At 52.5% G+C, this 13,310-nt stretch overlaps 1 protein-coding gene across 5 annotated transcripts in view; it reads right to left on the bottom strand.

Annotated features, from left to right (window-relative positions):
• Positions 1-13,310, bottom strand: part of PHACTR2 (phosphatase and actin regulator 2) — a 189,025-nt gene that overhangs the window by 18,563 nt on the left and 157,152 nt on the right. For 4 of the 5 annotated variants that reach the window (XM_004452032.3, XM_058307584.1, XM_058307582.2 and 1 more), the window contains 2 exons: positions 11,079-11,140; positions 9,087-9,224 (listed from right to left, as the gene is read on the bottom strand). In XM_004452032.3, coding sequence (XP_004452089.1) covers positions 9,087-9,224; positions 11,079-11,140 — 200 coding nt within the window. The remainder of the gene's footprint in view (positions 1-9,086; positions 9,225-11,078; positions 11,141-13,310) is intronic. The other variant, XM_058307583.2, reaches the window with a different exon arrangement.

The following is a 13,310-nucleotide window of genomic DNA, read 5'->3' as shown; positions in this document are numbered from 1 at the left end:
GTAGGGTGCAGTTAGCTGGGAGGAGCCAGGGAGAGAGCGTGCCACAAGACGGAGACGCATCTCCAAGCCAAGGCACCACGAGGGGTGCAGCCGGCCAGCTCTGCAACGCCACGGGCGCGGGAGAAAGCACGGCCTGGCGACACTGGCATGACCCTGGCCTTCTCACCTCCCTAACGTTGAGAGCATGAATTCCTCATGTTTAGGCAACCGTGTGTGGTATTTGTCGTACTAGCCCTGGCAAACTGAGAGAGGAATGGGCCCTCATCTAAGAAATGTCCTGTAGAAAAAAAGGGATTCACAATATCTCCTGGACAAAGGCAGGAGCGACGGAATTTCACCCTTAACCAAACCAGACCAGGGTCGGTTCAAGAGTCGTTGGCAGGCGGGAAGGAGAGGACCTTGAAACGCATCCTTGGGCCTGGTCAGGGGTCACACAGCGCACACCCAGACTTGGGGACCACACAGAAATTATAAGCCTCAAGATTTTCTGAGAAACAGTACCCTTTGCTAAGAAAGTTCTGCATTTAATGCCGCCCACAGCCCCTCAAGGCTTCAATGAGGTGTCACAGACTATCGAGAAGGCAGCTGCTATTTACACTTTCATAATGAAAGGTTAGACAAAGAGAACCTAAGTTTTCAGTACAGTTCTTAACACTCAAGGAAAACCCCAAATAGAACACATTCTATTGAAGAAAACATAACCCGTGCCACGCCAATCTGGGTGTTCCAAGAGAAGCATATGTTATTCAGGTTAAAAAGTGAGATTCTCATCAAAATATTAACATTAGGGATCCATTAAAAAGAAAAGCAGGGGGAAGCGGATGTGATTCCACTGATGGCGCATCCGCCTACCATATAAGAGGTCCAGGGTTCAAACCCAGGGCCTCCTGACCCGTGTGGAACTGGCCCATGTGCAGTGCTGATGTGCACAAGGAGTGCCCTGCCATGTAGGGTCACCCCCTGTGTAGGGGAGCCCCACGTGCAAGGAGTGTGCCTTGCAAGGAGACCTGCCCCATGCGAAAAAAAGCACAGCCTTCTCAGGAGTGGTGCCACACACAGATTGCTGAAGCAGCAAAATGATGCAACAAAAAGAGACAGATTCCCGGTGCTGCTGAGAATGCAAGCAGACACAGAAGAACACACCGCTAATGGACTCAAGAGAGCAGACAACTGGGGGTGGGGGTGGATGGGAAGAGAAATAAATAAAAATAAATCTTAAAAAAAAGGGAGATGCAGGATCATGGATGTGTTTTGCTTTCAACCTTTTGTTTAAAATATAGACTAATAAAAACACACCCGTAACGTCTATGCAAAATGGATTCATCGGCCAAAACAGAGAATGAGGCTACAAACCACAGAGAAGTGCCATCACCGAGAGATAAGAAAATCTACTTTGTGGTTGGAAAATGATGAATTTAGACAAGGGCAAAGAGGGAAGAAAGCCCTGAGGCCCCTCTGGCTCTCCCCCGCGACTAACACCACTGCAGCACGCCAGCTTCCCCCACCCGCCCTCCCACACCGCTCCTCTCAATGTGATACTTAGATCCTCTTGTCATGGACTGTCTCCTCTCCCCAGATACATTCCTCGGCCCCTGTGGCTTCCATGGGGAATCTGTGGCTGGGAACAGTGGCCAGTGCTACCCACCTCTGGAGGACAGGAAGCAAGCAGCGAAACGTCTGCAGGCCTGTGTCCTGAGACACGGTTCCCAACTCGTCTCAATCGCATCGCTGATGAGGACGCAGTGTGGTTCATCACAAATACCAAAACCTACTACCGGGAGCAGAATTCCCAAACGGCACTTAACAGCCATCAAAAATTCTTCCTCAAAAGGAGGTATTTTAGTTTGGACTGTGGCAGAGAGGCCCATCTCCATGTCCATTTCCAATTTCTCCCCCTAATGTGAGCGGCCAGTAGCAGAAGGGAAAAGTGGTTGACCAGTAGTCCAAAGGCATGGGATCTAGTCTTGGCTAGGCCTTCAAAACCGTGTGACCCTCCGAGGGTCACTTTTTCACTCCAAAACCTCTCAGTCTTCCCATCTGAAAAGTGGATATGAGACATCCTCACGATGTGACATTTGAGTAAGAATCTATTTGAAAAGGTTTCGTACACTGTAAAGTCTTTGATAAAGTGTCATTTAATTGTTCAATAAACAAAATTTTGCTTGTGATTGTGGCTAATGATTCTTTCATTTTTATTTATGGAGAAACTACTATTTGCAAGGAGATAATGCTACTGAAGGAACTCAAAATAAGGCAAAGTACTTATTGGCAAAAGGCACAGACTCTTATGGAAAGGTTAGGAATTGAGACCTATTGGTAGGTTTTAAGTCAACTAAGTGGAGTCTTGTGAATTATACAAATAAGAAACCACGGAAGTTGAGAGGCCTCGGGAGAGAGGGCTTTTGTGAGCTGGACTTGAGGACACCTGAATGGCAAGGCATTCAACTTGCGCAGAACAGGAATGAAAAATAAGTACAAATGAGGGTCTAGGCTGGGCAGGCAAATCGAGTGGACTGGGAATACAGAGCAAATGAAAGAGCAGGAGAGAGAAAAGCTAGAAAGGGTGATGGGGACAAATGACTGCGAACTTTACTAAAACTGAACTAAAATTGAAAATAATCCAGACATCAGGCTCAAAGCATAGTTTCATCGATACTAGCTGTATATCTTGCACATTAAAACCTTAGAATTGGACATCTTTAAAATAGAAAGGGGTATCTAAGGTTGACCTCTTTGTGACAGATTGCCCAAAGATGGCCACAAAGAGTGGAGTGCTGGAGCCAGTTGGTATCACCATATGAGAGCTGAGTGGTAGCATTTCCAGAACGTTCCAAACTCATTGCTAAATACTGAACTTACGTAAGCTTACATGAAATCAATTTCTTCAAAAACAAAGGCACCATGAGGGAGCTTTGTGATGGAATCGCTCTGTGTGCTGAGTGTGGTGGTCTATGGAAATTGTGTATAACTGCCAAGACCACACAATGGGGAAAGTGGACAGAGCATGCTCAAGAATGAAGGTAGTCCTCTCCCTCGCAGCATACACAAAACTTACTCAAAACATAGCAGCTATAACTATAACACTATCACAAGAAAACACAGGTGTAAACCTCACAACCCTGGGTGAGACAGAATCTTAGCTACACAACCAAAAGCACAAAGCAAAAGAGAAATACAGGTACAATGGACATTGTCACCATGAAAAATGTTGATGCTTCAAAGGACCCCATCAAGAAAGCGAAAGAGTCTAGGAAAATGAAAAGAAAGAGGATACATGGAGGAGTCTTACAACTGGAGGGAGGGAATGCTAACAGGCCATGGGGCCTCTTTCTGGGGAGCTATGCCCACACTTTGCACCTGCTGTGATTTTTAACCATTTGCCTGCCCTTCTGAAGTTCAGCTCTGAGGAAAAAGACAGTGCTACCGGTGGGGTGGCAAGTGGTGCTTCCAGAGACGGCCACCGTGGTACCTCAAGGCCACAGGTCTGCCTACGCGATGGCCTGGCCACTCCCGTCAAGACGTGGCGCTAATTCCCCCACCCCACCCTCATGGCTTGCCTGTAGATGATCAAGCGTGGTGCAAGCTTGCCTGAGTTCCTCCTAAAGCTGGACAGAAAGGCCATGCCACTTTTACCTGGCTTTCTGGGGACACCTGGCCACCAGATAAAAAGGCCGACAGCTCTGAGGACACCATGCTAGGGGCCACGTGTCGGTGCTCTGGTGGACGGTCCTGGCCGAGCGCATCCTCACCTGGCCCCAGAGATGTGGAACGAGCCTCCTTGGACCGTCCAGAGGGTCCCACTGGCCAGCCAAGCGATGCTGAGTGGCCTCAGTTACGCCCATGAAGGGGGATGAGCTACTTCTGGTTTGCAGGGGGTGGTCAAACCCCCACCTGCAGAATCTGCAAGCCACTACTACATGGCTTTGGGACATTCACTGCATCGAAACAGTCGTTGGACCAGACAACGAGGAGCCAGGGAGGGTGACTGAAGCCCATACCTGAAAGGAAAGGATGGACGGGAGCGTCACGAAGCCGTTGTCCCTGGCACGATGGCATCCCTTCTGCTAAAAAGCAACCAATGTGCTGAACAAGATGCTAAAATTCATCCTAAAACGTCCTGAGCAGCTAGTAAGTAAGACATTTTAAAAAACTACTCTGGCAAAAAGCAAACAAACCTAGGTGAAGCCCTGAGATGGCAGGAAGGCAGGGTTCCGGGCTGGCTCGTTTGGTGGAACCTGCTGGGCCCGTGCAGGGATTTTCACAGGCTGGCGGGATGCCGAGGATGCAGGCAAAGCTGCCCCAGGGGGAAGCCCGATAACTTCCTCTGTCGAGTGCAGCTCGGAGGGCGGCGAAAGCTGCCGGTGGTGCTCACGCTGGGGAGCTGGTCGAAACTGGACGCTGGGCCTCGTGTGCCTGTGCAGCCCGAATTCGCCACACCAGGCGGGTTCTGATACACCCGATTTTGAGAATCTAGTTTGAAGCAATGCTGGATAAAACAGATTTTACAACTAAAAGTCTTTCCTGAGAGTCTCTTACTAAGGCTTCATCAGAAAGTGTCACTCTTTTCAACTTACATGCACGTAATGACACGCCCTCAAAAAAGATGAAACAAAAATTAGCAATTAAAAGGAGAAAGAAAAAAGTCCACAAAGGGGGCGATTCAATGCATCTCTTGTGCTATGAAGCACACACACACAAAAAAAAATAAAAAAAAGAGGAGAGGATACAGAAATCCAAATGAGACTACCAAGCTTGAACGTGCAGGCACGTGAAGAACACTGCACCCTAAAACTGTAGAGCACGTGGCTTTCAAGGGTGTATGGGCATACTTTAAAAATCCCAAGCCTTGACGCCATGCCACAGACCCCTAAATGAGCCTCTTCTTGGGCCAGGGGCTGGGCACCCCGGCTTCTCAAGCTCCCAGCAGGTCCCAGGGTGCAGCCGAGGCTGAGAGCCACTGACGGAGGATCTCCAAAGCTTCAGGTGCTTACATCAGAGACAGAAAGATGGAAAACTAATGATCTACCGAGGTCATGGCGAGTCAGAAAAGACCTGCCAAATAAAACCAAAGAAATTAGGAGGAGAAGATAAAAGAGCAAATAAAGGCAAAGCTGTGATCAGGCAAGCCAAAAGCATACCTTCCACAAAGACCAATTCCTGACAAATTTAGACTTTAAATGTGAGGAGGAAGCTAGAACTTTTAGAAGAAAATAGGAGAACATACTGCTGTTCTTATATGGGAAGGACTGTTTGTAAAGAAACAAAATCACAAACCATGAAGAAAAAGGTAGACATCTACCTGCGATGTTAAACCTAAGAACCTCTTTTTCTCAGAGGATTCCACACACAGAGCAAAGTGCCCAGGACTGGAGGAGGTACAGACGGATCTGGCTGCACTAAGCAAGAAAAGGAAGAACTACGCACCAGCGAGAAGGTGCGATCACCCAAAAGGAAAATGGCGGAAGCAAAGCTGCGGGCAGGTGAAGCCAAGCTCTGCCTGGCGAGCACGCTGCGCGAGGCGAGGTGGGCGCTCAGCGGGACCGTCTCGTGCCCAGGAGGCTGCCAAATCCCACCTGCAGAGGAGCCTGACCACAGAACGCTGGCGAGGAGGGGGCCACGGCGTCCTGCGCTGCGGGGGGCACGGGACCTGCAGCCATGGACCTGCTATCCTCCCCTGGCAATTCCACAAGGAAAAGGGCCAGAAAACTGGCAGGTATGCCACACCCACCAACAAGCAGCGGCCAGCTCCCCGGGAAGGCCATCTGCAAAGCGCCTCATGGGCAACCAGGGAGCCCCCCGCGTGGCTCCCCGGCAGCGGAGCAGGCCATCAAAACCGCGAGGGCCGCAGCTCGGGGCGCCAGCCCTGCGCTGATGGGGCAAAGCGAAGTCCTGGACAACGGTGGGTAATTCCTACCAGGAATGGTGCCATGCGCCCCTCCCGGCCAGGAGCCCCGGCCAGCCCTGACCACTGAGGGTGGGCTCCGGCTCACGGCGCTTGGCCAGCGCCTCTCCTCGGCCCTTCTCCACCTCAGCCCGCTCCGCGGGTCCCGCCTTATCTGCCTCTCTGGGGGTGCTGGCGAGGCTTCAGGGGCGCGTCGCCGTGGTGAGCATTCCTCACCCGCGCTCCAGCGCCCGCTTGGTCTCTCCGGCATCCCGCTTCCTTTTAGATGGAACCGGGTCGCACATGGCGGAGAAGGAGTCAAACAGCGCGCAGTTGAAACGATGGAAACAGCGTCGGCTTGACGGCGTGCCCACTGGGGCCGGGAGGCGCACGAGGACAGCACTGGCACCTGCACCGCCCCGGTGCCCCACACTCGGCTCCTGGAGGAACGCGCTCCTGCCCTCAGTGGAGACTGCGCCCTGCCCTGGCAGTTTAAGCCCAGCGTCCAGGCCCCAGGCCAGGCCTGGCTTTGCTTCTCCAGGGGTGGCAGGGGTCTCCGGTGCCCACCGCCCGCCTGGTCAGTGGCCGCAGCCTCTGAGGGCTTCCCTGGAGGGCCTCCTCGGGCCTCACGCACGTGGTCATCGACCGCGTTTGTGGCTGTGGCCTCTGCGTGGACTGTGAGCCCCTCAAGGTCAGGCTGCGCTCGTCTGGTAACGGGGGCTCCGGGATGGGCCGCTGCCCGGCGGTAACGGCGAGTGCGAGAGGAGGAGCCAGCCCGGGCCTCGCGGGCAGTTCCGGGCCCTCGGCGCTGTGTCGTGGGCCCGGGGCCCTGGCTCCCTCCGGCCCTCGCTGAGCCCCTCGACCCGCTGAGCCTCCCCTGGGTGGGCGCCCGGGAGCGTCCTCCACGGCCGGTGCTGCGGCCCTGGACGCCCGCTGCCCTAGCAGGCTCAGGGCCTCCTCGGGCCTCTGCCTGCCTCTGGCTCCTTCCTCGGAGCCTGAGACTACACCGGTTTCCGTGTGTTTCCCCCTCGCTGCCCTTGCCCGCTTCCCAGGTCCCCAGGGGTGCCTCAGGGGTCCCCACACCGCCCCTCCCAGAGCCACGGTTCCCGGGCTCGTGTCTCACGCGCACAGCCTCCTCGGGTCAGGTGCACCAGCTGCTCTCCAGGGACCCCGCATTGCCCCGAACATGCGCTGCCTTCCTCCCTGGCCCACGGGCTCGGGCCGCCTTTCCTCCTTCCTCGCCTGGCGGGTGCTCCTCCTCCGAAACGCCGGGCTCCCCTGCCACCCCATCCCTGGGGGTTCCACGCCTTCCTGATTCCCATCTCCACTTGCGAGCTGATGATTCCCGAACCGGTACCTTCGGGATATGCGCGACACACAGCAGGTACTTTACAGGATGAGCCCTCTTAGAGAAAGTGTCAGCACTTATTAAAAAATAAAGGGGGGAAGCGGACTTGGTCCAGTGGTTAGGGTGTCCATCTACCACATGGGAGGTCTGCGGTTCAAACCCCGGGCCTCCTTGACCCGTGTGGAGCTGGCCCATGCGCAGTGCTGATGCGCGCAAGGAGTGCCCTGCCACACAGGGGTGTCCCCCTCATAGGGGAGCCCCACGTGCAAGGAGTGCACCCCGTAAGGAGAGCCGCCCAGTGCGAAAGAAAGTTCAGCCTGCCCAGGAATGGCGCTGCACACACGGAGAGCTGACACAACAAGATGACGCAACAAGAGGAAACACGGATTCCTGTGCCGCTGACAAAGAAGAACAGGCAGCGAACAGACACAGAGAACAGACAACCGGGATGGGGGGTGGGAGGTGGGAAGGGGAGAGAAATAAATAAATAAATAAATCTCTAAAAAAATAAATAAAGGGAAACACAAGACCCAGTTAGGATGGGGAGAAATGGGAGCTTGCGTGCGTTGCTGGCGGGAAGGTGAGGCCGTGTAGCAGCTGGGGGCGCGGCATGGCGGGTCCCCTGAGGGCCACGGAGAACGAGCTGTGACTTGGCAATCCCACTCCTGGGTGTGTGCCCACAAGTACCAAAAGCTGCATGTGGGTGCCTGCACACCGCAGCTCGCCGCAGCTGAAAGGCGGTGCAGCCCGCGTCCAGCGGCAGACGCCTGGGCAGGCCAAGCGTGGCCTATCCACGCAGTGTGACACGACTCGGCACTAGAGAGGAGCGGGGTCCTGAGACACGGCAAGACGGGTGGACCTAGAGGACACTGGGCTGAGCGGAATAAGCAGGCACAGAGGACAGACCCCGCATGACCCCACTTTATGAAATCCCTAGAACAGGTAAATTCCTGGACGGGACGTGGATGATTGGTCACCAGGAGATGAAGGAAGGGGTGGGGCGTTCTACCTGCGTGATGAAAACGCTCTGGCAGCGGACGGTGCTGAGGGCAGCACGACACCGGGTATGCCTGCGTTCACACTTAAAGATGGTTAGATGGCAAATTTCACGTTATATACATCTTACTACAGCAAGATTTTTAAAAAAGTGTCAGCACACAACATAAACATTTAGTTCTAGCGTTGAGACTTTGGGTAACCTGAGAGCCTATTTACTACCAAATTATGTTGAGAGTAACACATGTGGGATATCAGAACACTCCTCACGTAAAGAATGTGAAGACAGATGATTGGCATAAATCTCTACAGCAGTGGTAAAACAGTCTTTCTCAGCATTTCTCAACTGTGTCCAGTGATACAGATTAGGGGTTGGTTAAACCTGGCCCTCCGCCTGTTTCTGTAAATAAAGTTTTATTGGAACACGGCCACACCCATTCACTTACAGCCGATGGCTGCTTTTATGAAGGACGTGTGGACCACAGAACCTGAATATTTACTCTGTGGCCCTGTATGGAAAACGCGTACCAGCCTTGATGCAGGTGGAGACCCCTCCCACTGGCACCCTCCTTTGCGTTTCCCAGGAGTCTACTGGTATTTTCCAAGTAAGGAGAAAGCACGGCCGCAGGGGAGCCCGCTGCCCCAGCTCCAAGGCCGGCAGGCTCGTGGTCACTGGCTTTTTTGAGACTTAGTTGAGAACTCCACGGATACCACTGAGTGCACCCCTTAGATGGATTAAACAGCCACAGGCAGAAAATGCTGGAACGTTCGGGAAGACCGAGCCTCCCAGGAGGAGCGGGGAGGCGGGCGTGGGGCTCCCAGCAGGGAGGGCAGGGGGACGAGAGCCCCGAGGGGTCTTGCCTTGTCGGCCGGGGTGAGCCGGACCCAGGGCTTGTCGGCGCGGCGGTCATAGTCGGGCGAGTCGGTGACCTCCACGTACTCGTTGAAGCGCAGGATCCTCCGGGCTTGCAGCTCCGCCACCGTGGGCCGCAGGCTGAGCTGCGGGAGGGAAGGGAGAGGGTCGCGCCTGCCGCCCACGGCAGACGAGGCCCCCCCCCCCCCCCCCCCGGGAACTGGGGAAAACGGGGCAGCAGCACCGGGGCGTCTACCGAGCTCGCGCAGGCGGCTCGCCCTGGATCCTGAGGCTGTGAAAACAGCCTGTTAGACCCCCACTCCCCTCACGGCGTTCCCGGCTTCAGTCAGGTGCCTGTGGAACCAGAGGCCCTGGTGTCCAGGCGCAAGTGACGGCTCTGTCCCTACTGCGCCCACAAATCCAGATGCGCAGGGGACGGGCCCTGCAAGGGCTGCGCCGCAGGTGGGCCCACCGGGGAGGGGACGCGGCCCGCCAGGGCGCTCGGCTGGAGGGGCGGCTGCGGGGAGCAGGGGCAAACCCTCCAGGGGCTCCTGGGCGGGGACCGCGGGCAGCAGGACGTGGGCACGCGCTGACGGCGCTGGGGCACCCGGGGGCCTTGTCACGTCCAAAGGCACAACCGGGCAGGGCCCTCGCGTCCTGGCTTTCTTCTCCCCGACACGCCCGAGCCAAGAACAAGATCGAAACTGCACAGGCCGAACGAAGAGGCCATCTTCACACGGGCCCTTCCTGTCCTCCCCAAGGCACCTTCGCCCAGTGCCTGTTCCCTCCCACCTGAGGCCACCCTCGCTCTGCTCTTTCCTCCTGTGTACCTGGGTGTAGCCACATTGGCCCCCAGCATGGCTGCCCTCCTTGTCGCCCTTTCCCTCGCCTGGACTCTGGGACGTACCCTGGCCACACCCCGACCAGGAACGTCCTTCATTGGGCCTCTGATTCCTCCAGAGCGAAAGCGAGAGAGGGCTGAGCAAGGGGCGACACCCGTGGTGGCCGAGGCTCTTGCAGGCCTGGAGCTGCTGCGCACACCTGAGCAGGTACGTGGCTGCCACAGCCCGTCCAGGGAGGACGTGGACGCGGGGGCGCAGCGAAGCTGGGCCCTGCTAGGCTCCCAGGCTCTCTCCAACCTCTCTTGCTCACCTCCTGCTGCTTTCCAGGGGCGGGGGATTGGAGATGGAGCACGCTTTGCCCCTGGGGACTGGCCAGGGGGTCAGAAATTCTCCGTCCAGCCTGCCCAGTCTGGGGGTAGCTCTCAGGGCTGTGGGCCGTCCCGCATCTGGGAGAGGGGCCTCCGGGGGAGGCACAGGGCCCGCTCTCACTGCTGGGGTGCAGCCCGGCGGGCCTGGAGCCTGGCGCGGGGCGATGGCGCCCTGCACAGGATGCCAGGAGAGCCGGGGAGCCAGTTCCAAGCCCTCGGCAGCCATCATGACGTTTAGGGGTTTGAGAAAAAAAAGATTAAGGGTCTTTTTCTACCTGGAAACCAAAAAAGAAACTACTCAAATACATTCCTGGTAATTCTTCCATGGAATGCAGCGTCTCCTGCGCCACCCATTCTTGGGGCGTTCCCCAGGGACTCCCCAGCGGGCCGCACACACTGGTAAGGAGCGCCATACTGAATACTTCCAAGACCGCACCGTGTGGAAGTTGTGCAGCTATTTTAAACAGGAAATATTTATACTGAAAAGGCAATACTGACTCTCTCTGGATGGAAGACTTTTGTGTGATTTTCTTTTCTTTTTGGTTCCCCTTTGGCTTTTCAAAAAGTTTCACACATCGTACTCTTATAATCAGTAAATGCAACGTAAAGGACCTGTGCTCTTTAACTTGTCAATATTAACCTGCAGTGCAATTATAAATGTAACCATACACACTACTTATTAAGCTGACAGGCATGCCTAAGCTCTTTGTATTTGTATGTTGAGTCGATCTGTATTAAAAATGAAGAGTCTCTGAAAACACACGTTCACGAATGGTCCCAGTTTCATTACCTTTCTGCTGAGTCTGCGCTTGAGCTCCATTTTTGCCTCTTGTTCTTCTTCTTCATTCTTTTCTGTTTATTAATGAGGGGGAAAGATAGGATAACTGAGTTCTCAGAGATGATTTTATAATAAGGCAAGCAGACTAGACCAGATAGTGATCAAATAAACCACTGAAATCTTCAAAAACTTGTCTAGAGGTTTTGCAGAAAGACCAATCACTAATCCATATATAGATATGTATTTCTTGTAGGACTGATTTATTTTGCTAATTTTAAAACTCTTGCTTCCTGACTTTTTGTTTTATTTTATTTTAAAAAGACAAAAGTGTGTCCATAATGTGGCAAAAGTCTAATTGCAGACTATCTCATGGGCACATGAACACAGTTTACCAGATCTCAGATAATTCACCTCTGGACCTGGCCCTCCTGTGAAAATTGGAGACAGATAAAAGAACAAATTAGAGGGGAAACGGACTTTGGCCCAGTGGTTAGGGCGTCCGTCTACCACATGGGAGGTCCGCAGTTCAAGCCCCGGGCCTCCTGGACCCGTGTGGAGCTGGCCCATGCGCAGTGCTGATGTGCGCAAGGAGTGCCGTGCCACGCAGGGGTGTCCCCCGCGTAGGGGAGCCCCACGCGCAAGAAGTGCACCCATAAGGAGAGCCGCCCAGTGCGAAGGAGGGAGCAGCCTGCCGAGGAATGGCGCCGCCCACACTTCCCGTGCCGCTGACGACAACAGAAGCAGACAAGACAACAGAAGCGGACAAAGAAACAAGACGCAGCAAAAAGACACAGAAAACAGACAACCGGGGGAGGGGAGGGGAATTAAATAAATAAAAATAAATCTTTAAAAAAAAAAAAAAAAGAACAAATTAGAACCATCCAGTCATGTCTGAGTTCTGATTTCCACTCAAATCCAGCCAAAACGATCTGTGTGCCCTGGTTTTGCAGGAGCAGAATGCAACCATTTCTTAGGATTTGGCTTTCAAACCAGCTCTGAATGGGATGGGGTAAAATGTCACTGGGGATTATTTATTTTCTGGCGACTCTGACTTTTCAAAGTACAAGTCAGTGACCCATTTACATGAATGTTATCTAATACATGAAAATACAAGAAAAATGTCCAGAATTTTTAAAGAAATAAACTACCCTTCCAGCTTTCAAGGTCTTTGAGGAATTTCTCTCTTTGGCTTCCTGTAGCTCATTACTAATTGATTTTATTTCCTGGATGCCAATGCTTATGGAAGATTATCTTTTAGAAAGTGTAGCTACTACCTTTATTCAAGGTAAATCAATCACATCACATGAAGGGCCAACCAAAAATGTTGAAAAATAAAAATCTCAATGGAAAGTCAATTACATTTCTTTTTAAAATTCAAATAGACTTCTTACCACTAAGATTATTTCTATTGTGAATAAGATATCAGTATTCGATATTTGCAGCAACTGTATTTGTTAGCTGAACACCATCAGTTTTCCTTCTCTGCATGGGGAAGGCCTCCCACATTCTTCTGAAATGCTCATTTTAACACATAAGAACGAGGGTGCATAAATGGAAACCACTCTACCAGACAAGAAGCAACCACTAGTTAATGATCCTTTCATTAAGTGCCTGTCCCATGTCAAGTAAATGTGGTTATAGGCAAATTTCTCCCAATTAAAATAATTGTAGCTTTACTAATTGCTTCACCAAACACCTATCCTTTGTTAGCCTTAAAATACATCCTTAGGGTCAAATAGTTACCTTGTATTAGTTGGATAAGGCTTATAGATAATCAATTATACATAAAAGACAAAAATAGACAAACTTCAAACTTGTAGTCTGTATGATTCAAACTGGGGCTTTATAAGTCAAAACTTTGATAATATCATAAAAATCCATCCTTAAAACGTTTTAGAAAATTCTTCCTAGAGAGAGATTATGCTACATTTTTCAAGTAGCTTTCCAAGGACAAAAAATTTGGGTACCTAATTCCCCAAAGCTAACGAGTGCTCCAGTTTTCATTATATACACAAAATGGCATTTCCTTTGATTAGTTTTGCCTTTTGCTGCATGTTGTACAACTGGGTGACGCCATTTAAAAAAAGAAGGGCTGATTACAGCCAGTAGATCAAAATAAACAGGATTTCACCACCTGGGAATTCATTTGGACTCTGAAACTGACTCTTCTACATTTCCCATGTTTGAAGTTCTCCCTGAAATGGAAGTTGGAGGAAGAGGTTCAAGGAGGGGAAGCCAAGAGAG

This window comes from Dasypus novemcinctus, chromosome 11 (assembly GCF_030445035.2).
Source record: "Dasypus novemcinctus isolate mDasNov1 chromosome 11, mDasNov1.1.hap2, whole genome shotgun sequence".
Taxonomy (NCBI): domain Eukaryota; kingdom Metazoa; phylum Chordata; class Mammalia; order Cingulata; family Dasypodidae; genus Dasypus; species Dasypus novemcinctus.
The sequence above is the reverse complement of the archived record's forward strand: the minus strand, read 5'-3'. Positions and strand labels throughout refer to the sequence as shown.